The sequence below is a fragment of the Bombina bombina genome, chromosome 10, assembly GCF_027579735.1.
Source record: "Bombina bombina isolate aBomBom1 chromosome 10, aBomBom1.pri, whole genome shotgun sequence".
NCBI classification, from domain to species: domain Eukaryota; kingdom Metazoa; phylum Chordata; class Amphibia; order Anura; family Bombinatoridae; genus Bombina; species Bombina bombina.
In genome coordinates, this window is record NC_069508.1 from 97,696,100 (window position 1) to 97,722,478 (window position 26,379).

A 26,379-nucleotide genomic window follows, 5' to 3' on the forward strand; every position below is an offset into this window, starting at 1 on the left:
TTACCTGGCTTTGGTAATACTATTATCTTGGCCTGGAGAAGATCTTTGGGTATGTTATTCCCTTCTAATATATAGTTAGCAAATTGTACCAAGTGAGGAACCAAAGTTGAGATAAATAATTTATAATATTCCCCTGGGAGACCATCGGGGGCCGGGGCCTTTCCTGACTTAAGGTCTTTAATAGCTTGTAGGACCTCATTATGAGTGATTTGGGCATTAAGCTTTGCTTGATCTTCTTTAGTGATCTGTCTTAAACAGGCTTTATCTATAAAGGTATTTAATACATTTTGTTTCTCTATGGTGTGTTCTACTTTCTTTCCATCGTATAGTGTCCCATAATATTGGGCGAATGTGTCCACTGTCTCTTGGGGGTGGGAAGTTAATTTGCCATCAGAGCATTGTAGAATTGGGATAGAATCTGCCTGGTAGCTATCTCTAATTTTTTCTTTTGGCCAAATATTTATCAGGTTTGTTTGCATATAACATATAGTTTGTTTTCAGCTTCTGGACCAATTTAATAGAGTATGTTGTCTTTTTTTTTTTTTTTTTGGAGTGCGTGCAAGGTAGAGTGTGCCTCTGTTGTCTTATGTTATCTTTCGAGGGCGGTAATCTGCTTGTAGTTGGTTGGTAAGTGTATTGGATTTCTTCTTATATTTAGTTTTTTCTTTAATCGGTAATCCCCTTATAACAGATTTGTGTGCCGCCCACACTGACATGGGATTGACTGTCGTACCTAGATTAATTTTCCAGTATTCTCCCCTCTCTCTTAATATACCTTGTTTAGCTAGTGAATCCCTAAGACAAGAAGGGTCAAAAGACCATGTTTGAGTTCTCTTGGGATCCCTCAGGCCCTCCAGATGAATTTGGGTGATGGAATGATCTGACCATGAGCATGTCTCTATTTTGACCAAAGTAAGAATAGGTCTTAAAATTTGGTTTATGAAGATGTAATCTAGTTTTGAGTAACTTTTATGTGCAGCTGAAAAGAAGGTTGTGTCCGTTGTAGTACCATGTTGTGCCTTCCACGTGTCAAGAAGAGTATGGGGTGAAAGCAACTCTAATATAGTTTGGGCGACTGTCCTTAAAGGGACAGTCTAGGCCAAAATAAACTTTCATGATTCAGATAGAGCATGTAATTTTAAACAATTTTCCAATGTACTTTTATCACCAATTTTGCTTTGTTCTCTTAGTATTCTTAGTTCAAAGCTTAATCTAGGAGGTTCATATGCTAATTTCTTAGACCTTGAAGGCCTCCTCTTTTCAGAATGCATTTGAACAGTTTTTCACAACTAGAGGGTGTTAGTTCACGTATTTCATATAGATAACTTCACGTGCACGAGCACAGTGTTATCTGGGAGCAGGCAGTGATTGGCTAAACTGCATGTCTGTCAAAAGAACTAAAATAAAGGGGCAGTTTGCAGAGGCTTAGATACAAGATAATCACAGAGGTTAAAAGTATATTATTATAACTGTGTTGGTTATGCAAAACTGGGGAATGGGTAATAAAGGGATTATCTATCTTTTAAAACAATAAAAAGTCTCTACCCCTTGTATCTGTCCGTGTACCAACAAGTTGCGTCCTCTATCTGAGATAGTCTTAGTGTGTGTATAGTGTAGTGACGAATGGATTAATATAGAGACTCCCCTTTTGTTTTACTCTGTCGTGGCTTGATAATGTTGTCAGTATTCCCTAGTCTAGTACTTCGGTATGTGAGGCTTAGCAAAGTGTGTTTCTTGTAAATAAATAATATTGGCGTCAAGTTTTTTTATGAGTCATGGCCGTACGTCTTTTTGGATCTGAATTTAGACCTCTCACGTTATGTGAGATTAATTTAATGGTTGGGAGAGTCATAATTGGTTCAATTGTGTTGTTGGTATGCATGATCTTTAATGTAATGTATATGTATCTACTATACCCTGTCTCCGGATTTAAGAACAACTCGCACCTAATTGTAGTAATTTCTATACCTCTTATTCTTGCTCTGTGGATATTCTGGACATGTACCAATGTTTGAGATTGTGTAATCAGTTGTATCACAGTGACATAATTAACAAACTGAATAACAGTGAAAACAAAAACATTAATAACTGCATATGTACCGTCAACAATATTAACGTAACGAATAACCACTTATACATCTTAATTCTGCATGTGAGGGTGCAGTACGAATTATCTTAACATCGTTGATATCGGTGTAAGACTAGTCCCAAATAACTATTATATTGACCATCTCCTAAATAACAATAGAAGAGAGTGGAGATGACAAAAGAGCATTTAAAATTAGCAATCATCACTCACACAGTAAGTAAAAAGTCCACATTCAAGTCTTGGCCATCTTCCTCGTTACCTTGGACCAACTGGATTTGCGTGAGGAAATCTGTAAATTCATAGAGTTAGCTTGTGTTGTAGAAATATAATCAGGTCGTAAATCTGGAATTTCCAGGTTTAGAATCTTGCAGACTTAAGGAATATCCTGTCTAGACGTGAGAGTTATCGTCTTGCTGTCTTTAGTTATGTGGAGGGCAAAAGGAAAGCCCCACCTGTAGTTGATCCCATTTTTCTGCAGAAGAGAGGTGAGGTGTCGCAAGGCTTGTCGACGCTGTAAAGTTCTAATGCATAGGTCCTGATAGAACTGGATTACATTACCCCGATGTTTGAAAGTAGGGTTTAGCTGTTAAAAATCTGCTCTATATCAGGGTAACGCAGCAGCTTTACAATAACATCTCTAGGTGGAAGATCATCTTTAGGCTTTGCTCTCAAGGCTCTATGTGCTCTTTCAATTAGGAATTCCTGTTCTCCACTTTCTCCTGTAATGGAATGGAAAACTTGGTGTAGATATGGAGATAGCTCTTTGGCACTGACCGTTTCCCCCGGCAGACTTTTCATCCGGGGGAGTGGGAACTTCATCCGGAGGTATTTGCACAGTTAATTCAACTTTGGGGCAAACCAGAACTGGATCTCATGGCGTCTCGTCAGAACGCCAAGCTTCCTTGTTACGGGTCCAGGGATCCAAGGCAGCGCTGATAGATGCTCTAGCAGCGCCTTGGTCCTTCAACCTGGCTTATGTGTTTCCACCTTTTCTTTGCTCCCTCGTCTGATTGCCACGATCAAGCAGAAGAGAGCTTTGGTGATTTTGATAGCATCTGCATGGCCACGCAGGACTTGGTATGCAGATCTGGTGGACATGTCATCCCTTCCACCATGGACTCTGCCGCTGAGGCAGGACCTTCTACTTCAGGGTCCTTTCAACCATCCAAATCTAATTTCTCTGCGTCTGACTGCTTGGAGATTGAACGCTTGATTTTAGCGTGGTTTCTCTGAGTCGGTCATTGACACCTTAATTCAGGCTCGAAAGCCGGTCACTAGGAAAATCTATCATAAGATATGGTGTAGATATCTTCATTGGTGTGAATCCAAAGGTTACTATGGAGTAAGGTCAGGATTCCTCGGATATTATCTTTTCTCCAAGAAGGATTGGAGAAGGGATTGTCAGCTAGTTCCTTAAAGGGACAGATTTCTGCTCTGTCTATCCTTTCGCACAAGCAAAACAAACACAGGCACCTGAGGGCATTATGATAAGCTAGCTACCTCTACCTATATACCTTATTTGTCTATTCAGTTTTTTTTATGTGTGTGTGTGTCTGTGTGTGTATGTGTGTATATATATATATACATACATACATACAACGAAACCTCCCTCTTGGGTCAGCCACCTGGGTGCAAACAAGCTAAAGATAGTCCAGGAACAAAAGATGCATTCTCAGGATTTTCACTCAAAAAAGTGTCAGCTTTATTAGATGATGTTTCAGAGACTGATCGTCTTTCATCAGATCAATAAACATAACATAATTTGCTCTGTCTTATTTATTATTGTTAATGAAATCATCTTTGTCTAATTTTCTCCCAGGTACTTCAGCATGTTCGGTTACCTCTGTTGAGTCCAAAATTCTTAGTGGGAACAGTAGGATCTGATCCTCTGATCAAAAGTGATGAGGAGTGCAGGTATAGTGTTTATACATTGTGCTTTTTCTTTCACAATCCTTGCCAAAAATTTACTAAAATGTGTTGCAGAACTATTGAAATATGATGTGCCTTTAAATATTTTGTATCAGCTTGTATGTAAGAGCTCATCTGTGCACATTATTATGCTTTGTATATTTCTAAATAGTTAAGAGAGTTTAAAGGGACAGTTATTTTGTGGAGATTTGAGCGATCACTCATCTATTGTTGTACCACTCATTATACTTTGTTTTATGCTTTTGCAGCTCTTGTCCCTTGCTACCTAACTACGATATTCCAACTCAAAATGTAATATTCTATAAAATGTTTAGTTATGTATAGCTTAAAAAAAAAAGAAGCTGTTTTTTTTAACCTTTATGGTCACTATTATTCAACCCAGACTTTTTTTTTTTCTGTCTGCAGAGACTTAGTGGATGAAGCCAAGAACTACCTTCTGCTTCCTCAAGAGAGACCTCTTATGCAAGGACCCAGAACACGACCTCGAAAGCCAATACGTTGTGGGGAGGTACTTTTTGCAGGTATTGATTGCAGCATTTCTTTGTATTTCTTACACTGTGCTTCCTCCCACAATTTTGTTAAGTCTTTAATTGCTTTTTGCAAATATTGTATTGCAAGACTTTCCTTTTGCCTTCTGTAGTTGGTGGCTGGTGCAGTGGAGATGCCATTTCTAGTGTGGAACGCTATGACCCACAGACCAATGAATGGAGGATGGTGGCATCTATGAGCAAACGACGCTGCGGGGTTGGGGTTAGTGTCTTAGATGATCTTCTGTATGCCGTTGGTGGCCATGATGGATCGTCATACCTCAACAGTGTTGAAAGGTAAGTCTCATTGTGGCATATTAAAATCTTTGAATAAAGAAAATACCATCTACTATCTGGTCTTCTGTATATTTATAACAGTTTTATGTAAATGCTAAAATCTTTTCTCAAGACTTTTTCAACCTCTTTAAAGGGACAGTCTACTTGAAAATTGCTATTGTTTAAAAAAGATAGATAATCCCTTTATTACCCATTCCCCAATTTTGCACAACCAACACTTTTATATTAATATACTTTTTACCTCTATGACTGCTCCTTTTCGCAATGCTTTTACAAACTTGAATTTTAGCCACCCAGTGCTAACTCAACATTGTGCTCACTGTGGAGTAATTTATTTCTGTATGGCACACATGAATTAGCATTGTCTGGCTATGAGAATCTAATAAAATGTACTGAAATAAGAGGAGGCCTGCAGGGACTTAGAAACAGGCAGACGTTTAGAGACTATAAAGTATATTAATATAACAATGTTGTTTGTGCAAAGCTGGGGAATGGGTAGTAAAGGCGTAATATATCTGTCCCTTTGAATAAACCTCTATTTATGGTATTTGTGTGTTTTTATGAAAATTAAGAGGTAGTGCGATTTAATTAATGTCACTTTTTTGTTTACTGTAATTCCATATAAAATTATATTTTTAGCTATTGATCCTTAAAAGGGCACTAAACACCTTTTGCTTTTGTGTAAAAATGATGCATTTTGCTACGATCCCTAGAAATACAGAATGCAAATTCTGTAATCTGCAGATCAAACAGTTGGTTGAGGCAATTTGCAGCATTTTGAAAGCTTAGGTTGCAGATTTTTCTGTTTGGCTTTTCTAGGGAGCGTAAGACTAGCACAATTTTTTACACAAATGCAAAAGGTGTTTAATTTCCCTTTTAAATTTGATTTTTGTATTTACTGTGGCCTATAGGCTGTGTTTTTTACAACACTAGAAAGTGGGCCGATTTGTATTAGTTTAAAGTTATGCTTTTTCTTTTTTCCTCTATTAGCATTTTTTGTTACATTTTTGTAATTGCTTATAGATATGACCCAAAGACCAATCAGTGGAGCAGTGATGTGGCTCCTACGAGCACTTGCAGGACAAGCGTTGGTGTTGCTGTTCTCGGGGGATATCTTTATGCGGTTGGAGGCCAAGATGGTGTCTCCTGTCTTAATATTGTGGAAAGGTAAAGTCTACTACCTATCATATGCCGCTGTTTCCTGCATCTGTGCTTTTCGCTCTGCCCCAAGGGGTCGATTTATCAATGGCTTTCGCCAGCCTTTGAGCCTCTACGGCTGCAGGTTCTCACACGCAGGGGCGGGATTGCATGCGACTGCAAAATAGCGCTCGTGTGCACTGCTGAATTCCTCCAGGAGAATTCAGACCGTCAGAGGCGAGCTGCGGCGGACAGGGGCGCGTATATGCCCCCTTGTCCGCCTCAGCTTGATAAATCGACCCCCTACTCTCTCTCTTTTCTTTACCCCCACTGTCTTGCTCTTCCTCTCTGTCTATCAAGCTCACCCCCTCTCTCCCCTTTCTACTTCAGCCCTGTTTTACTTTTTCTCTCTCTCTCTCTCTCTCACACACTATTGTATCCAATATATAAAAAATAATCAGTTTTTAGTGTCCATTAACTGCAAAAAGAAAGCTATACGATTTCATTTTATAATCAATATCTATTAGAAGTTGTCATTTCTAAGTGTTTGTTGGATGAGCAGGTTCACGTTTTCCTCCTTTTTACGGCTATAGGTATGACCCAAAGGAAAATAAGTGGACACGAGTAGCTTCCATGAGTACAAGGAGGCTTGGTGTAGCTGTTGCAGTACTCGGCGGGTTCCTGTATGCTGTTGGGGGTTCCGATGGAACGTCTCCTTTAAATACAGGTTAGTGACCGTACCTGCAAAGCTCTTATTTATACTTAGATTTTCTAATGTTATTACGATATTAGAAAATCATTTTATAATCTTATAGAAATGTATTGTAGAAATTTATTTCATGTAATTAGCAAGAGTCCATGAGCTAGTGACGTATGGGATATACATTCCTACCAGGAGGGGCAAAGTTTCCCAAACCTTAAAATGCCTATAAATACACCCCTCACCACACCCACAATTCAGTTTTACAAACTTTGCCTCCCATGGAGGTGGTGAAGTAAGTTTGTGCTAGATTCTACGTTGATATGCGCTTTGCAGCAGGCTGAAGCCCGGTTTTCCTCTCAGAGTGCAGTGAATGTCAGAGGGATGTGAAGAGAGTATTACCTATTTGAATACAATGGTCTACCTCTAGGGGATCTATTTCATAGGTTCTCTGTTATCGGTCGTAGAGATTTCTTCTCCTACCTCCCTTTTCAGATCGACGATATACTCTTATTTATATACCATTACCTCTACTGATTCTCGTTTCAGTACTGGTTTGGCTATCTACTATATGTAGATGAGTGTCCTGGGGTAAGTAAGTCTTATTTTTTGTGACACTCTAAGCTATGGTTGGGCGCTTTTATATGTAAAGTTCTAAATATATGTCTTTAAACTTATATTTGCCATGATTCAGGATAATCGGTATTCCTTCATTCAGACTGTCAGTTTCATTATTTGGGATAATGCATATGAATAAATATTTTTTTCTTAAGATCACCATCATTTAGTTCTACAGGTCTCTTCGGTTCTTTCAACCTGGACCATGATCTCTACAGATACGAGTCTTTTATTTTGGGAGGCAGTCTGAGGATCTCTGTCTGCACAAGGGGTTTGGAAATCTCAGGAGGCGAGATTACCATTTGATATTTTGGAACTCCGTGCATTCTCAGAGTTCTTCAGTTTGGTTTCTTTTTGAAGAAGAGACGTTTTTTTTAGACAGACAATGTCACAACTGTGGCGTATGTCAATCATCAGGGTGGGACTATCAGTCTTTAGGCTGTGACAGAAGTATCTCGGATATTTGCTTGGGCTAAATCCAGCTCCTATCTAATTTCTGTGCTCCTTTTCTCAGGTATAGACAATTGGGAAGCGGATTATCTCTGTTAATCAAGCTTTACATCCGGGAGAATGGTCTCTTTAACCAGATATGTTTTTCAATTTTTTCAGATGTGAGGGCTTCCAGAAATAGATCTGATGGCATCTCATCTAAACAAGGAACTTCCCAGGGGCCTTTTCAGGTCCTGGGATCCTCAGGCGGAAGTAGTGTATGCATTAACACTTTCTTGGAATTATCAATCTGCCTATATTTCTCCTGTTAAGTGTGGTCAGTCCACGGGTCATCATTACTTCTGGGATATTAACTCCTCCCCAACAGGAAGTGCAAGAGGATTCACCCAGCAGAGCTGCTATATAGCTCCTCCCCTCTACGTCACCCCCAGTCATTCTCTTGCACCCAACGAATAGATAGGATGTGTGAGAGGACTGTGGTGATTATACTTAGTTTCATACCTTCAATCAAAAGTTTGTTATTTTATAATAGCACCGGAGTGTGTTATTCCTTCTCTGGTAGAATTTGAAGAAGAATCTACCTGAGTTTTTCTATGATTTTAGCCGGAGTAGTTAAGATCATATTGCTGTTTCTCGGCCATCTGAGGAGAGGTAAACTTCAGATCAGGGGACAGCGGGCAGATTAATCTGCAAAGAGGTATGTAGCAGCTTATTATTTTCTGACAATGGAATTGATGAGAAAATTCTGCCATACCAATATAATGTAAACTCAGCCTTAAATGCAGTAGCAGCAACTGGTATCAGGCTGTCATGTATGTATATTTTACACTTCAGTATTCTGGGGAATGGCACTTCACTGGAATTATACTGTATGCATAAAACTTTAGCCTGATTTGCAGGGACTAGCAACAGGCTTTTTAATAACACTTAATTTATTAATGTTAAACGTTTTTTGCTGGCATGTAAAATCGTTTAATTTTCTGAGGTACTGGGTGAAAAAATGTTTTGGGCACTATTTTTTCCACTTGGCAGTCGTTTTATTTAATTTATGACAGTTTACTGATCTCTCTCACTGTTATGTGTGAGGGGGAGGGGCCTTTTTTGGCGCTTTTGCTACGCATCAAAAAATTCAGTCAGAAGCTTATTGTCTTCCCTGCATGATCCGGTTCATCTCTACAGAACTCAGGGGTCTTCAAAACTTGTTTTGAGGGAGGTAATCACTCACAGCAGAGCTGTGAGATTGTAGTTGACTGTGATAAAAAACGTTTATTTCTGTATTTTTTTTCTGCTATCAGGGTTAGTTATCCTTTGCTAATGGGAGCAATCCTTTGCTAAAATTGTGTTTTTTTACAAAGATTTGATGCTATAACCTTTCAGTTTATTAATTTTCAACTGTTATAACTTTTTCTGTGCTGCTTATAGGCACAGTACGTTTTCATATTATAGTAAATTACTTGAAAAGTATTTCCAAGTTGCTAGTTTATTTGCTAGTGTGTTAAACATGTCTGATTCAGAGGAATATCTCTGTGCTATATGTGCTAAAGCCAAAGTGGAGCCCAATAGAAATTTATGTACTAACTGTATTGATGCTACTTTAAATAAAAGTCAATCTGTACAAATTGAACATATTTCACCAAACAACGAGGGGAGAGTTATGCCGACTAACTCGCCTCACGTGTCAGTACCTGCATCTCCCGCTCGGGAGGTGCGTGATATTGTAGCGCCGAGTACATCTGGGCGGCCATTACAAATCACATTACAGGATATGGCTACTGTTATGACTGAAGTTTTGGCTAAATTACCAGAACTAAGAGGTAAGCGTGATCACTCTGGGGTGAGAACACAGTGCGCTGATAATATTAGGGCCATGTCAGACACTGCGTCACATTTTGCAGAACATGAGGACGGAGAGCTTCATTCTGCGGGTGACGGTTCTGATCCAAACAAACTGGATTCAGATATTTAAAATTTTAAATTTAAGCTGGAAAACCTCCGTGTATTACTAGGGGAGGTGTTAGCGGCTCTGAATGATTGTAACACAGTTGCAATACCAGAGAAAATGTGTAGGTCGGATAAATATTTTGCGGTACCGGCGAGTACTGACGTTTTTCCTATACCTAAGAGACTTACTGAAATTGTTACTAAGGAGTGGGATAGACCCGGTGTGCCGTTCTCACCCCCTCCGATATTTAGAAAAATGTTTCCAATAGACGCCACCACACGGGACTTATGGCAAACGGTCCCTAAGGTGGAGGGAGCAGTTTCTACTTTAGCTAAGCGTACCACTATCCCGGTGGAGGATAGCTGTGCCTTTTCAGATCCAATGGATAAAAAGTTAGATGGTTACTTTAAGAAAATGTTTGTTCAACAAGGTTTTATATTGCAACCTCTTGCATGCATTGCGCCTGTCACGGCTGCAGCAGCATTTTGGTTTGAGTCTCTGGAAGAGACACTTGAATCAGCTCCATTAGATGAGATTACACACAAGCTTAAAGCCCTTAAGTTAGCTAACTCATTTATTTCAGATGCCGTAGTACATTTAACTAAACTTACGGCTAAGAATTCCGGATTCGCCATTCAGGCACGCAAAGCACTGTGGCTAAAATCCTGGTCAGCTGACGTTACTTCTAAATCTAAATTGCTTAATATACCTTTCAAAGGGCAGACCTTATTCGGGCCCGGGTTAAAAGAGATTATCGTTGACATTACAGGAGGTAAAGGCCATGCCCTGCCTCAAGACAGAGCCAAACCTAAGGCTAGACAGTCTAATTTTCGTTCCTTTCGTAATTTCAAAGCAGGAGCAGCATCAACTTCCTCTGCACCAAAACAGGAAGGAGCTGTTGCTCACTACAGACAAGGCTGGAGACCTAACCAGTCCTGGAACAAGGGCAAGCAGGCCAGGAAACCTGCTGCTGCCCCTAAGACAGCATGAATCGAGGGCCCCCGATCCGGGAACGGATCTAGTGGGGGGCAGACTTTCTCTCTTCGCCCAGGCTTGGGCAAGAGATGTCCAGGATCCCTGGGCGTTAGAGATCATATCTCAGGGATACCTTCTGGACTTCAAATTCTCTCCCCCAAGAGGGAGATTTCATCTGTCAAGGTTGTCAACAAACCAAATAAAGAAAGAGGCGTTTCTACGCTGCGTACAAGATCTTTTATTAATGGGAGTGATCCGTCCGGTTCCGCGGTCGGAACAAGGACAAGGGTTTTACTCAAACCTGTTTGTGGTTCCCAAAAAAGAGGGAACTTTCAGGCCAATCTTGGATTTAAAGATCCTAAACAAATTCCTAAGAGTTCCATCGTTCAAAATGGAAACTATTCGGACAATTTTACCCATGATCCAAAAGGGTCAGTACATGACCACAGTGGACTTAAAGGATGCTTACCTTCACATACCGATTCACAAAGATCATTACCGGTATCTAAGGTTTGCCTTTCTAGACAGGCATTACCAGTTTGTAGCTCTTCCATTCGGATTGGCTACGGCTCCGAGAATCTTCACAAAGGTTCTGGGTGCTCTTCTGGCGGTATTACGACCGTGAGGAATTGCGGTAGCTCCGTACCTAGACGACATTCTGATACAAGCTTCAAGCTTTCAAACTGCCAAGTCTCATACAGAGTTAGTACTGGCATTTCTAAGGTCGCATGGATGGAAGGTGAACGAAAAGAAGAGTTCTCTCTTTCCACTCACAAGAGTTCCCTTCTTGGGGACTCTTATAGATTCTGTAGAAATGAAGATTTACCTGACAGAAGACAGGTTAACAAAGCTTCAAAATGCATGCCGTGTCCTTCATTCCATTCCACACCCGTCAGTAGCTCATTGCATGGAGGTGATCGGCTTAATGGTAGCAGCAATGGACATAGTACCCTTTGCACGCCTACATCTCAGACCGCTGCAATTGTGCATGCTAAGTCAGTGGAATGGGGATTACTCAGATTTGTCCCCTACTCTGAATCTGGATCAAGAGACCAGAAATTCTCTTCTATGGTGGCTTTCTCGGCCACATCTGTCCAGGGGGATGCCATTCAGCAGGCCGGACTGGACAATTGTAACAACAGACGCCAGCCTACTAGGTTGGGGCGCTGTCTGGAATTCTCTGAAGGCTCAGGGACAATGGAATCAGGAGGAGAGTCTCCTACCAATAAACATTCTGGAATTGAGAGCAGTTCTCAATGCCCTTCTGGCTTGGCCCCAGTTAACAACTCAGGGGTTCATCAGGTTTCAGTCGGACAACATCACGACTGTAGCTTACATCAACCATCAGGGAGGTTCAAAATCTAATTTCTCTGAAGCTGACTGCTTGGAAATTGAACGCTTGATTTTATCAAAACGTGGTTTTTCTGAGTCAGTTATTGATACCTTAATACAGGCTAGGAAGCCTGTTACCAGAAAGATTTACCATAAGATATGGCGCAAATACTTATATTGGTGCGAATCCAAGAGTTACTCATGGAGTAAGGTTAGGATTCCGAGGATATTGTCTTTTCTACAAGAAGGTTTAGAAAAGGGTTTATCCGCTAGTTCCTTAAAGGGACAGATTTCAGCTCTGTCCATTCTTTTACACAAACGTCTGTCAGAAGTTCCGGACGTTCAAGCTTTTTGTCAGGCCTTAGCTAGGATCAAGCCTGTGTTTAAAACTGTTGCTCCACCATGGAGTTTGAACTTAGTTCTTAATGTTTTACAGGGGGTTCCGTTTGAACCCCTTCATTCCATTGATATCAAGTTGTTATCTTGGAAAGTTCTGTTTTTAATGGCAATTTCCTCGGCTCGAAGAGTCTCTGAGTTATCTGCCTTACATTGTGATTTTTCATTCAGACAAGGTAGTTCTGCGTACTAAACCTGGGTTCCTACCTAAGGTGGTCACTAACAGGAATATCAATCAGGAGATTGTGGTTCCATCTTTGTGTCCTAACCCTTCTTCGAAGAAGGAACGTCTGCTACACAATCTAGATGTAGTCCGTGCCCTGAAATTTTATCTACAGGCAACTAAGGATTTTCGACAAACGTCTTCCCTGTTTGTCGTTTATTCTGGTCAGAGGAGAGGTCAAAAAGCTTCGGCTACCTCTCTCTCCTTTTGGCTTCGTAGCATAATACGGTTAGCCTATGAGACTGCTGGACAGCAGCCTCCCGAAAGAATTACAGCTCATTCTACTAGAGCTGTGGCTTCCACTTGGGCCTTTAAGAATGAGGCCTCTGTTGAACAGATTTGCAAGGCTGCAACTTGGTCTTCTCTTCATACTTTTTCCAAATTTTACAAATTTGACACTTGCTTCTTCGGAGGCTGTTTTTGGGAGAAAGGTTCTTCAGGCAGTGGTTCCTTCCGTATAAAGAGCCTGCCTGTCCCTCCCGTCATCCGTGTACTTTAGCTTTGGTATTGGTATCCCAGAAGTAATGATGACCCGTGGACTGACCACACTTAACAGGAGAAAACAAAATTTATGCTTACCTGATAAATTCCTTTCTCCTGTAGTGTGGTCAGTCCACGGCCCGCCCTGTTTTTTATGGCAGGTAAAAAAAATTTTTGAATTATACTCCAGTCACCACTACACCCTTTGGCTTCTCCTTTCTCGTTGGTCCTTGGTCGAATGACTGGAGGTGACGTAGAGGGGAGGAGCTATATAGCAGCTCTGCTGGGTGAATCCTCTTGCACTTCCTGTTGGGGGGGAGTTAATATCCCAGAAGTAATGATGACCCGTGGACTGACCACACTACAGGAGAAAGGAATTTATCAGGTAAGCATAAATTTTGTTTTTTTCATCTCTGGTTCTTCTTTTTAGAGTGATTTTCTAAATCATCAGAGAGCAATCTTTGGTGTGGCTGGTGGCTCCAGCATGGCCACACAGGTTTTGGTATATGGTTCTTGTTCGGATGTCCAGTTGCCAATCTTTTTTACTTCCATTAAGGCCAGACCTTATATCTTAACATTCGTTTTTTTCATCAGGAATTCAAATTATTATTTTGATGGTATGAAAATTTAACGCTTAGTACTTAGTCATAGAAGTTTCTCTGACTCAGTGATTAATCCTATGTTGCAGGCTCGTAAATCTGTGTCTAGTAGGATTTATTATCGAGTTTGGAAGATTTACATCTCATGATGCTCTTCTCATAATATCTCTTGGCATTCTTTTAGAATTCCTAGGATTTTATAGTTCTTCATAAGGTTTTGTCTTCATGTTCCTTGAAAGGACAAATCTCTGCTTTTTCTGTGCTGTTTCACAGTAAGAATTGCTAAATCTTTCTGATATTCATTGTTTTGTTCAGGCTTTGGTTCGTATCAAGCCTGTCATTAAGCCAATTTCTCCTCCTTGGAGTCTTATTTTGGTTCTGAAGGCTTTACAGGCTCTTCTGTTTGAGCATATGCTTTCTTTGGACATTAATTACTTTCATGGAAAGTATTGTTCTTTTTAGACATCTCTTCAGTTTTTTGAATTATCTGTTCTTTCTTGTAAAATCTCCTTTTTCTGATTTTCATCAGGATAAGGTGGTTTTTGCTGTCCACATTTCAATTTTTACCTAAAGTTGTGAATTCTAACAACATTAGTAGAGGGATTATTGTCCCTTCCTTGTGTCCTAATCCTAAGAATTCTTTGGTAAGATTCTTACATTCTTTGGATGTGGTAAGAGTTTTACTAAATTCTACCATTTTGATGTTTTCTCTTCTTCAGAAGCAGTTTTTGGTAGAATAGTACTTCAGGCAGCTGTTTCAGTTTGATTCTTCTGCTTATATTATAAAAATTGAAACTTTTGTTTGGGTAGTGGATTAATTTTTCAGCGGAATTGGCTGTCTTTATTTTATCCCTCCCTCTCTAGTGACTCTTGCGTGTAAGTTCCACATCTTGGGTATCTGCTATCCCATACGTCACTAGCTCATGGACTCTTGCCAATTACATGAAAGAAAACATAATTTATGTAAGAACTTACCTGATAAATTCATTTCTTTCATATTAGCAAGAGTCCATGAGGCCCACCCTTTTTTGTGGTGGTTATGATTTTTTTGTATAAAGCACAATTATTCCAATTCCTTATTTTTGATGCTTTCGCTCCTTTCTTATCACCCCACTTCTTGGCTATTCGTTAAACTGAATTGTGGGTGTGGTGAGGGGTGTATTTATAGGCATTTTAAGGTTTGGGAAACTTTGCCCCCCCTGGTAGGATTGTATATCCCATACGTCACTAGCTCATGGACTCTTGCCAATATGAAAGAAATGAATTTATCAGGTAAGTTCTTACATAAATTATGTTTTACACCAGATTAAAAAAAAGAGATCGTCTCTCTACAATAAATTTAAAGGGACATTCCGGTCAAAATTTAATTGCACATAGATGAATTATGTCTTTGCATAGAAGCATATTTGCATGCTACATGTATTGGAAAAAATGCTTCTAGTAAAAGTTATCACTGTTTTAGTATTAACATTTTTCTGTGCATGTGAAGCATAGCTTAAATACTGCAGCTGCTCAGACAGTTAGTGGGGCTTGTATCATGTTAGCAATTAACAAATGGAGTAATTACCAGACGGTACAAGCACTTTAGGCGCTCTGATCAAGCGCTGTGTTAAACTGCTGTTGCACGGTGCATATTTATTTCATTATTCAGACAGAGTATTCAAATTTAAAAAGTTTCCAATTTATTACTATTATAAAATTTGTTTTGTTCAAGAGATACTTAGGTAGGTAGCGTGCACATGCCTGAAGCACTACATGAGAGGAAATAGTGCTGCCATCTAGTGCTCTTGTTAATGTATAACATTGTTGCAAAACTATATAGGTATAAAGAGAGAGAGTAGATTACACGAATAGGTGCAATCTTAAAGTCTAAGTAACCTAGCACATATAAGATGACAATTCATAAAAGAAAAACAAATACATATAAATTAGAGATGCACCGATACTAGTATCGGTACCGATACCAAGTATTTGCATGTGTACTTGTACTTGTGCAAATGCACCGATACTTAAACCGATACCTCCACTTCCTACCCATATGCTATCTTGTGGCGTTTTTTCAAACTGCATGTTGCCATTTCATTTTAAACTGGAGTGGAGACTAAACTAAAAATTGTTTACTTCTGTTCTGCCAACACAAATTGCTGTTATTTGTATTAATGTAGTAGAGATCACTGTACCTCGTTCAGACAAACCCCTGAAGTACTGGGCAGTTAATAAACAGATTTCCAGCTCTGGCTAAAATGGCCCAAAAATATCTTTCTGCCCCATGCAGTAGTGTGGAAAGTGAAAGACTGTTCAACTTAGAGTCGAACCTCCATACAAATTTCAGATTGATGTTATATAACAGCCCTACAACCCAATTGCAATATTTTTTATTTATAAACATGTTTAGTGAACTTTTTTATTATTTCATAATGTCTTTTGAATTACAGCTCTTTATAATTATAAAGAAGGAATCTTAAATAATTAGTCTGTATTGTGCTTGGTAAACTGTCACATGACATTAAAAAAAAGTATCGGTAATTGGTATCGGCGAGTATTCGAAAACAAGTATCGGTACTTGTACTCAGTCATAAAAAAATGGTATCGGTGCAACCCTAATATAAATAGTGCAAAACTACTTCATAATATTTAATAATACGTACAATAGAAAACATTAAAAACATACATACAAACACACACACAACATGAAGTCAAACCCCCATGTTGTGTGTGTTTGTATGTATATTTTTAATGTTTTCTATTGTACGTATTATTAAATATTATGAAGTATTTTTGCACTATTTATATGTATTTGTTTTCTCCAACATAGGTGTGTCCGGTCCACGGCGTCATCCTTACTTGTGGGATATTCTCCTCCCCAACAGGAAATGGCAAAGAGCCCAGCAAAGCTGGTCACATGATCCCTCCTAGGCTCCGCCTTCCCCAGTCATTCTCTTTGCCGTTGTACAGGCAACATCTCCACGGAGATGGCTTAGAGTTTTTTGGTGTTTAACTGTAGTTTTTATTATTCAATCAAGAGTTTGTTATTTTAAAATAGTGCTGGTATGTACTATTTACTCTGAAACAGAAAGGTGATGAAGATTTCTGTTTGTAAGAGGAAAATGATTTTAGCAACCGTTACTAAAATCGATGGCTGTTTCCACACAGGACTGTTGAGAGGAATTAACTTCAGTTGGGGGAAACAGTGAGCAGACTTTTGCTGCTTGAGGTATGACACATTTCTAACAAGACGATGTAATGCTGGAAGCTGTCATTTTCCCTATGGGATCCGGTAAGCCATTTTTATTACATAAGAAAAAAAGGGCTTCGCAAGGGCTTTTAAGACTGTAGACATTTTCTGGGCTAAAACGATTGATATATAAGCATATTTTAATACTTCATAGCTTTGAGGAATTATTTTATTCTTGGGAATTATGTAAAATAACCGGCAGGCACTGTATTGGACACCTTATTCTCTAGGGGCTTTCCCTAATCATAGGCAGAGCCTCATTTTCGCGCCTCTATTGCGCACTTGTTTTTGGGAAGCATGACATGCAGATGCATGTGTGAGGAGCTCTGATACATAGAAAAGACTTTCTGAAGGCGTCATTTGGTATCGTATTCCCCTTTGGGCTTGGTTGGGTCTCAGCAAAGCAGATACCAGGGACTGTAAAGGGGTTAAATATAAAAACGGCTCCGGTTCCGTTATTTTAAGAGTTAAAGCTTTCAAATTTGGTGTGCAATACTTTTAAGGCTTTAAGACACTGTGGTGAAATTTTGGTGAATTTTGAACAATTCCTTCATACTTTTTCACATTTGCAGTAATAAAGTGTGTTCAGTTTAAAATTTAAAGTGACAGTAACGGTTTTATTTTAAAACGTTTTTCGTACTTTGTTATCAAGTTTATGCCTGTTTAACATGTCTGAACTACCAGATAGACTGTGTTCTGTATGTGGGGAAGCCAAGGTTCCTTCTCATTTAAATAGATGTGATTTATGTGACACAAAATTTAGAGAAAATGATGCCCAAGATGATTCCTCAAGTGAGGGGAGTAAGCATGGTACTGCATCATCCCCTCCTTCGTCTACACCAGTCTTGCCCACACAGGAGGCCCCTAGTACATCTAGTGCGCCAATACTCCTTACTATGCAACAATTAACGGCTGTAATGGATAATTCTATCAAAAACATTTTAGCCAAAATGCCCACTTATCAGCGAAAGCGCGACTGCTCTGTTTTAGAAAATACTGAAGAGCATGAGGACGCTGATGATATTGGTTCTGAAGTGCCCCTACACCAATCTGAGGGGGCCAGGGAGGTTTTGTCTGAGGGAGAAATTTCAGATTCAGGGAAAATTTCTCAACAAGCTGAACCTGATGTAATTACATTCAAATTTAAATTGGAACATCTCCGCGCCCTGCTTAAGGAGGTGTTATCTACTCTGGATGATTGTGAGAATTTGGTCATTCCAGAGAAATTATGTAAAATGGACAAGTTCCTAGAGGTCCCGGGGCCCCCCGAAGCTTTTCCTATACCCAAGCGGGTGGCGGACATTGTAAACAAAGAATGGGAAAGGCCCGGCATACCTTTCGTCCCTCCCCCTATATTTAAGAAATTGTTTCCTATGGTCGACCCCAGAAAGGACTTATGGCAGACAGTCCCCAAGGTCGAGGGGGCGGTTTCTACTGTAAACAAACGCACCACTATACCCATAGAAGATAGTTGTGCTTTCAAAGATCGTATGGATAAAAAATTAGAGGGTTTGCTTAAAAAGATGTTTGTTCAGCAAGGTTACCTTCTACAACCAATTTCATGCATTGTTCCTGTCACTACAGCAGCGTGTTTCTGGTTCGAGAAGATTCTTCTTATGATGGACAGAATTCATGCTCTCAAATTGGCTAACTCTTTCACCCTAGACGCCACTTTGCAATTGGCTAGATTAGCGGCGAAAAATTCTGGGTTTGCTATTGTGGCGCGCAGAGCGCTTTGGCTAAAATCTTGGTCAGCGGATGCGTCTTCCAAGAACAAATTGCTTAACATTCCTTTCAAGGGGAAAACGCTGTTTGGCCCTGACTTGAAAGAGATTATTTCTGATATCACTGGGGGCAAGGGCCACGCCCTTCCTCAGGATAGGTCTTTCAAGGCCAAAAATAAACCTAATTTTCGTCCCTTTCGCAGAAACGGACCAGCCCCAAGTGCTACGTCCTCTAAGCAAGAGGGTAATACTTCTCAAGCCAAGCCAGCCTGGAGGCCAATGCAAGGCTGGAACAAAGGTAAGCAGGCCAAGAAACCTGCCACTGCTACCAAGACAGCATGAGATGTTGGCCCCCGATCCGGGACCGGATCTGGTGGGGGGCAGACTCTCTCTCTTCGCTCAGGCTTGGGCAAGAGATGTTCTGGATCCTTTGGCGCTAGAAATAGTCTCCCAAGGTTATCTTCTGGAATTCAAGGGGCTTCCCCCGAGGGGGAGGTTCCACAGGTCTCAATTGTCTTCAGACCACATAAAAAAAAAAAAAAAAAAAAAAACAGGCATTCTTACATTGTGTAGAAGACCTGTTAAAAATGGGAGTGATTCATCCTGTTCCATTAGGAGAACAAGGGATGGGGTTCTACTCCAATCTGTTCGTAGTTCCCAAAAAAGAGGGAACATTCAGACCAATCTTAGATCTCAAGATCCTAAACAAGTTTCTCAAGGTTCCATCGTTCAAAATGGAAACCATTCGAACAATTCTTCCTTCCATCCAGGAAGGTCAATTCATGACCACGGTGGATTTAAAGGATGCGTATCTACATATTCCTATCCACAAGGAACATCATCGGTTCCTAAGGTTCGCATTTCTGGACAAGCATTACCAGTTTGTGGCACTTCCGTTCGGATTAGCCACTGCTCCAAGAATTTTCACAAAGGTGCTAGGGTCCCTTCTAGCGCTGCTAAGACCAAGGGGCATTGCAGTAGTACCTTATTTGGACGACATTCTGATTCAAGCGTCGTCCCTTCCACAAGCAAAGGCTCACACGGACATTGTCCTGGCCTTTCTCAGATCTCACGGGTGGAAAGTGAACGTAGAAAAAAGTTCTCTATCTCCGTCAACAAGGGTTCCCTTCTTGGGAACAATAATAGACTCCTTAGAAATGAGGATTTTTCTGACAGAGGCCAGAAAATCAAAACTTCTAAACTCTTGTCAAATACTTCATTCTGTTCCTCTTCCTTCCATAGCGCAGTGCATGGAAGTAATAGGTTTGATGGTAGCGGCAATGGACATAGTTCCTTTTGCGCAAATTCATCTAAGACCATTACAACTGTGCATGCGCAGTCAGTGGAATGGGGATTATACAGACTTGTCTCCGACGATACAAGTAGATCAGAGGACCAGAGATTCACTCCGTTGGTGGCTGTCCCTGGACAACCTGTCACAGGGGATGAGCTTCCGCAGACCAGAGTGGGTCATTGTCACGACCGACGCCAGTCTGGTGGGCTGGGGCGCGGTCTGGGGACCCCTGAAAGCTCAGGGTCTTTGGTCTCGGGAAGAATCTCTTCTCCCGATAAATATTCTGGAACTGAGAGCGATATTCAATGCTCTCAAGGCTTGGCCTCAGCTAGCAAAGGCCAAATTCATACGGTTTCAATCAGACAACATGACGACTGTTGCGTACATCAACCATCAGGGGGGAACAAGGAGTTCCCTGGCGATGGAAGAAGTGACCGAAATCATTCAATGGGCGGAGACTCACTCCTGCCACTTGTCTGCAATCCACATCCCAGGAGTGGAAAATTGGGAAGCGGATTTTCTGAGTCGTCAGACATTTCATCCGGGGGAGTGGGAACTCCATCCGGAAATCTTTGCCCAAATTACTCAGTTGTGGGGCATTCCAGACATGGATCTGATGGCCTCTCGTCAGAACTTCAAGGTTCCTTGCTACGGGTCCAGATCCAGGGATCCCAAGGCGACTCTAGTAGATGCACTAGTAGCACCTTGGACCTTCAAACTAGCTTATGTATTCCCGCCGTTTCCTCTCATCCCCAGGCTGGTAGCCAGGATCAATCAGGAGAGGGCATCGGTGATCTTGATAGCTCCTGCGTGGCCACGCAGGACTTGGTATGCAGACCTGGTGAATATGTCATCGGCTCCACCATGGAAGCTACCTTTGAGACGGGACCTTCTTGTTCAAGGTCCGTTCGAACATCCGAATCTGGTCTCACTCCAACTGACTGCTTGGAGATTGAACGCTTGATCTTATCAAAGCGAGGGTTCTCAGATTCTGTCATTGATACTCTTATTCAGGCCAGAAAGCCTGTAACTAGAAAAATCTACCACAAAATATGGAAAAAATATATCTGTTGGTGTGAATCTAAAGGATTCCCTTGGGACAAGATAAAAATTCCTAAGATTCTATCCTTTCTTCAAGAAGGTTTGGAGAAAGGATTATCTGCAAGTTCCTTGAAGGGACAGATTTCTGCCTTGTCTGTGTTACTTCACAAAAAGCTGGCAGCTGTGCCAGATGTTCAAGCCTTTGTTCAGGCTCTGGTTAGAATCAAGCCTGTTTACAAACCTTTGACTCCTCCTTGGAGTCTCAATTTAGTTCTTTCAGTTCTTCAGGGGGTTCCGTTTGAACCCTTACATTCCGTTGATATTAAGTTATTATCTTGGAAAGTTTTGTTTTTGGTTGCAATTTCTTCTGCTAGAAGAGTTTCTGAATTATCTGCTCTGCAGTGTTCTCCTCCTTATCTGGTGTTCCATGCAGATAAGGTGGTTTTGCGTACTAAACCTGGTTTTCTTCCGAAAGTTATTTCTAACAAAAACATTAACCAGGAGATAGTCGTGCCTTCTTTGTGTCCGAATCCAGTTTCAAAGAAGGAACGTTTGTTGCACAATTTGGACGTAGTTCGTGCTCTAAAATTCTATTTAGATGCTACAAAGGATTTTAGACAAACATCTTCCTTGTTTGTTGTTTATTCCGGTAAAAGGAGAGGTCAAAAAGCAACTTCTACCTCTCTCTCTTTTTGGCTTAAAAGCATCATCAGATTGGCTTACGAGACTGCCGGACGGCAGCCTCCTGAAAGAATCACAGCTCATTCCACTAGGGCTGTGGCTTCCACATGGGCCTCGAAGAACGAGGCTTCTGTTGATCAGATATGTAAGGCAGCGACTTGGTCTTCACTGCACACTTTTACTAAATTTTACAAATTTGATACTTTTGCTTCTTCTGAGGCTATTTTTGGGAGAAAGGTTTTGCAAGCCGTGGTGCCTTCCATCTAGGTGACCTGATTTGCTCCCTCCCTTCATCCGTGTCCTAAAGCTTTGGTATTGGTTCCCACAAGTAAGGATGACGCCGTGGACCGGACACACCTATGTTGGAGAAAACAGAATTTATGTTTACCTGATAAATTACTTTCTCCAACGGTGTGTCCGGTCCACGGCCCGCCCTGGTTTTTTAATCAGGTCTGATAATTTATTTTCTTTAACTACAGTCACCACGGTATCATATGATTTCTCCTATGCAAATATTCCTCCTTTACGTCGGTCGAATGACTGGGGAAGGCGGAGCCTAGGAGGGATCATGTGACCAGCTTTGCTGGGCTCTTTGCCATTTCCTGTTGGGGAGGAGAATATCCCACAAGTAAGGATGACGCCGTGGACCGGACACACCGTTGGAGAAAGTAATTTATCAGGTAAACATAAATTCTGTTTTTCTTTTATGAATTCTCATCTTATATGTGCTAGGTTACCTAAACTTTTAGATTGCACCTATTCGTGTAACCTACTCGCTCTCTTTATACCTATATAGATACTCTATTTCTAGGCTGCACAATAAGTTTATTTTGAAGTGAGCATTACTAATTTTTGTTATTGTTGCAAAACTACTGCCATATAATACTGCAGACATATGCACACTCCTAAGCTTATACCACTGCATTTCAATAAAGGATAACAAGAAAAAAATAAAAAATTGATAATAGAAGTAAATTGGAAAGTTGTTTAACATTGTATGTTCTATCTAAGTCATGAAATAAAATTTTGGAGTTTTATGTCCCTTTTAAATACACTTTTGAAACAGCCATAGCTTTTATTAGAGGCATTTTTGCTAATACATGTATATTACAAAAATGCTTCTACTCAAAACTGAAATGCATCTATATGGATTATAATTTTGGCTGGAATGTCCCTTTAATTTGAATATTATTTTTAAAATGTATTTATTCATAAAATATTTTACCAGGAAGGATACATTGAGATTTCTCTCGTTTTCAAGTATTTTGTATATACAAAAGAGTACTAAAATCCTTGCCTTGTAGAAAAACAGAATTTATGCTTACCTGATAAATTTCTTTCTCTTGCGATGTATCGAGTCCACGGATTCATCCATACTTGTGGGATATTCTCCTTCCTAACAGGAAGTGGCAAAGAGAGCACCCACAGCAGAGCTGTCTATATAGCTCCTCCCTTAGCTCCACCCCCCAGTAATTCGATCGAAGGCTAGGAAGAAAAAGGAGAAACTATAGGGTGCAGAGGTGACTGAAGTTTTTTAAATAAAAATATACTACCTGTCTTAAACAGACAGGGCGGGCCGTGGACTCGATACATCGCAAGATAAATTTATCAGGTAAGCATAAATTCTGTTTTCTCTTGCAAGGTGTATCCAGTCCACGGATTCATCCTTTACTTGTGGGATATTCTCATTCCCTACAGGAAGTGGCAAAGAGAGCACACAGCAAAGCTGTCCATATAGCTACCCCTCTAGCTCCACCCCCCAGTCATTCTCTTTGCCGGCTCTAAGCACTAGGGTCTCTCTACGGGAGGGTAAAGTGAATGTGGTTGCAACTATGCATGCTTAAACAGTGGAATGGGGATTATGCAAATTTGTCTCCTCAAATTCAGTTGGACCAGGAGACCAGAGATTCTCTTCTCTGGTGGTTGTCTCAGGATCACCTGTCTCAGGGAATATGTTTCCGCAGACCAGAGTGGATCATTGTAACAACCGACGCCAGTCTGTTAGGCTGGGGTGCGGTCTGGGACTCCCTGAAAGCTCAGGGTTTATGGTCTCGGGAAGAAGCTCTTCTCCCGATAAACATTCTGGAACTGAGGGCGATATTCAACGCTCTTCAGGCATGGCCTCAGCTAGCTGCGGCCAAATTCATCAGATTTCAGTCGGACAACATCACGACTGTAGTTTACGTCAATCATCAAGGGGGAACAAAGAGTTCCCTAGCAATGACGGAAGTAACCAAAATAATCAGGTGGGCGGAGGATCACTCCTGCCATCTCTCAGCAATTCACATCCCAGGAGTAGACAACTATGAGGCGGATTTTCTAAGTCGTCAGACTTTTCACCCGGGGGAGTGGGAACTCCACCCGGAGACATTTGCCCAGCTGACTCAGCTTTGGGGCACTCCAGAGTTGGATCTGATGGCGTCCCGTCAGAACACCAAACTTCCTCTCTACGGGTCCAGGTCCCGGGATCCCAAGGGGGTATTGATAGATGCTCTAGCAGCGCCTTGGTCCTTCAATCTGGATTATGTTTTTCCACCGTTTCCTCTGCTCCCCCGTCTGGTTGCCAGAATCATGCAGGAGAAGGCTTCTCTGATTCTGATAGCGCCTGCGGGGGCACGCAGGACTTGGTATGCAGACCTAGTGGACATGTCATCTGTCCCACCATGGACATTGCCAATGAGGCAGGATCTTCTGATACAGGGTCCGTTCAAGCATCCAAATTTAGTTTCTCTACGTCTGACTGCTTGGAGATTGAACGCTTAATTCTATCAAAGCGGGGGTTCTCTGAGTCAGTTATAGATACTCTGATTCAGGCAAGAAAGCCTGTCACCAGGAAAATCTACCATAAGATATGGCGGAAATATCTTTGTTGGTGTGAATCCAAGGGTTACTCATGGAGTAAGATTAGGATTCCCAGGATATTGTCTTTTCTCCAAGAAGGATTGGAGAAAGGATTGTCAGCTAGTTCCTTAAAAGGACAAATATCTTCTTTGTCTATCCTTTTACACAAGCGTCTGGCAGAGGTACCAGACGTTCAAGCGTTTGCTCAGGCTTTAGTCAGAATCAAGCCTGTCTATAAACCTGTGGCTCCGCCATGGAGTTTGAATCTAGTTCTTTCAGTTCTTCAAGGGGTTCCGTTTGAACCTTTACATTCCATAGACATTAAGTTGTTATCTTGGAAAGTTTTGTTTTTGATAGCTATCTCTTCTGCTAGAAGAGTTTCAGAATTATCTGCCTTACAGTGTGATTCACCTTACCTGGTGTTCCACGCAGATAAGGTAGTTTTGCGTACCAAGCCTGGTTTTCTTCCTAAAGTTGTTTCTAACAAGAATATTAACCAGGAAATAGTTGTTCCTTCTCTGTGTCCTAATCCATCTTCGAAGAAGGAACATCTATTACACAATCTTGATGTAGTTTGTGCTTTAAAGTTCTATTTACAAGCAACTAAGGATTTCAGACAAACATCTTCTTTGTTTGTTATCTATTCTGGTAAGAGGAGAGGTCAGAAAGCGACTGCTACCTCTCTTTCCTTTTGGCTGAAAAGCATCATCCGTTTGGCCTATGAGACTGCTGGCCAGCAGCCTCCTGAAAGAATTACTGCTCATTCTACCAGAGCTGTGGCTTCCACATGGGCTTTCAAAAATGAGACTTCTGTTGAACAGATTTGTAAGGCAGCGACTTGCTCTTCACTGCATACTTTTGCCAAATTTTATAAATTCGATACTTTTGCTTCTTCGGAGGCTATTTTTGGGAGAAAGGTTTTGCAAGCAGTGGTGCCTTCCGTTTAAGGTACCTGTCTTGTTCCCTCCCTTCATCCGTGTCCTAAAGCTTTGGTATTGGTATCCCACAAGTAAACGATGAATCCGTTGACTGGATACACCTTGCAAGAGAAAACAGAATTTATGCTTACCTGATAAATTACTTTCTCTTGCGGTAGGTATAGTTGTACACTTAGCGAGAGTAGAAACCGCTCCCTCCACCTTAGGAACAGTCTGCCACGAGTCCTGCATGGTGTCAGATATGGGAAACATTTTCTTAAAAACAGTAGGGGGAGCGAACGGTATACCTGGTCTATCCCACTCCTTAGTAATAATATTCACAATCCTCTTAGGGACTGGAAAAACATCAGTGTAAACAGGAACCTCTAAGTATTTGTCCATTTTACACAATTTCTCTGGGACCACTATAGGGTCACAATCATCCAGAGTCGCTAATACCTCCCTGAGCAACAAGCGGAGGTGTTCAAGCTTAAATTTAAAGGCCGTCATATCAGAATCTGTCTGAGGGAGCATCTTTCCTGAATCAGAAATCTCTCCCTCAGATAGCAAATCCCTTACCCCTACTTCAGAACCTTGTGAGGGTATATCGGATACAGCTACTAAAGCGTCAGAAGGCTCAGCAGTTGTTCCTAACCCAGAGCGGTCACACTTTCCTTGTAAATCAGGCAGTTTAGATAAAACCTCTGTGAGGGTTGTATTCATAACTGTGGCCATGTCTTGTAAAGTAAATTAAGTCGACGCACTAGAGGTACTTGGCGTCACTTGTGCGGGCGTTACTGGTTGTGACACTTGGGGAGAGCTAGATGGCAAACCCTCAATTCCTTCTGTCTGAGAATCATCTATTGCTATATTTTTAAGTGCTATAATATGCTCTTTATAATTTATAGACATATCAGTGCAAGTGGGACACATTCTAAGAGGGGGTTCCACA

The 26,379-nt window shown here is 41.0% G+C and overlaps 1 protein-coding gene across 2 annotated transcripts in view; it reads left to right on the top strand.

Annotated features, from left to right (window-relative positions):
• Nucleotides 1-26,379, top strand: part of KLHL20 (kelch like family member 20) — a 163,879-nt gene that overhangs the window by 88,654 nt on the left and 48,846 nt on the right. For both annotated transcript variants that reach the window (XM_053693256.1, XM_053693257.1), the window contains 5 exons: nucleotides 3,909-4,003; nucleotides 4,424-4,539; nucleotides 4,659-4,842; nucleotides 5,866-6,009; nucleotides 6,573-6,706. In XM_053693256.1, coding sequence (XP_053549231.1) covers nucleotides 3,909-4,003; nucleotides 4,424-4,539; nucleotides 4,659-4,842; nucleotides 5,866-6,009; nucleotides 6,573-6,706 — 673 coding nt within the window. The remainder of the gene's footprint in view (nucleotides 1-3,908; nucleotides 4,004-4,423; nucleotides 4,540-4,658; nucleotides 4,843-5,865; nucleotides 6,010-6,572; nucleotides 6,707-26,379) is intronic.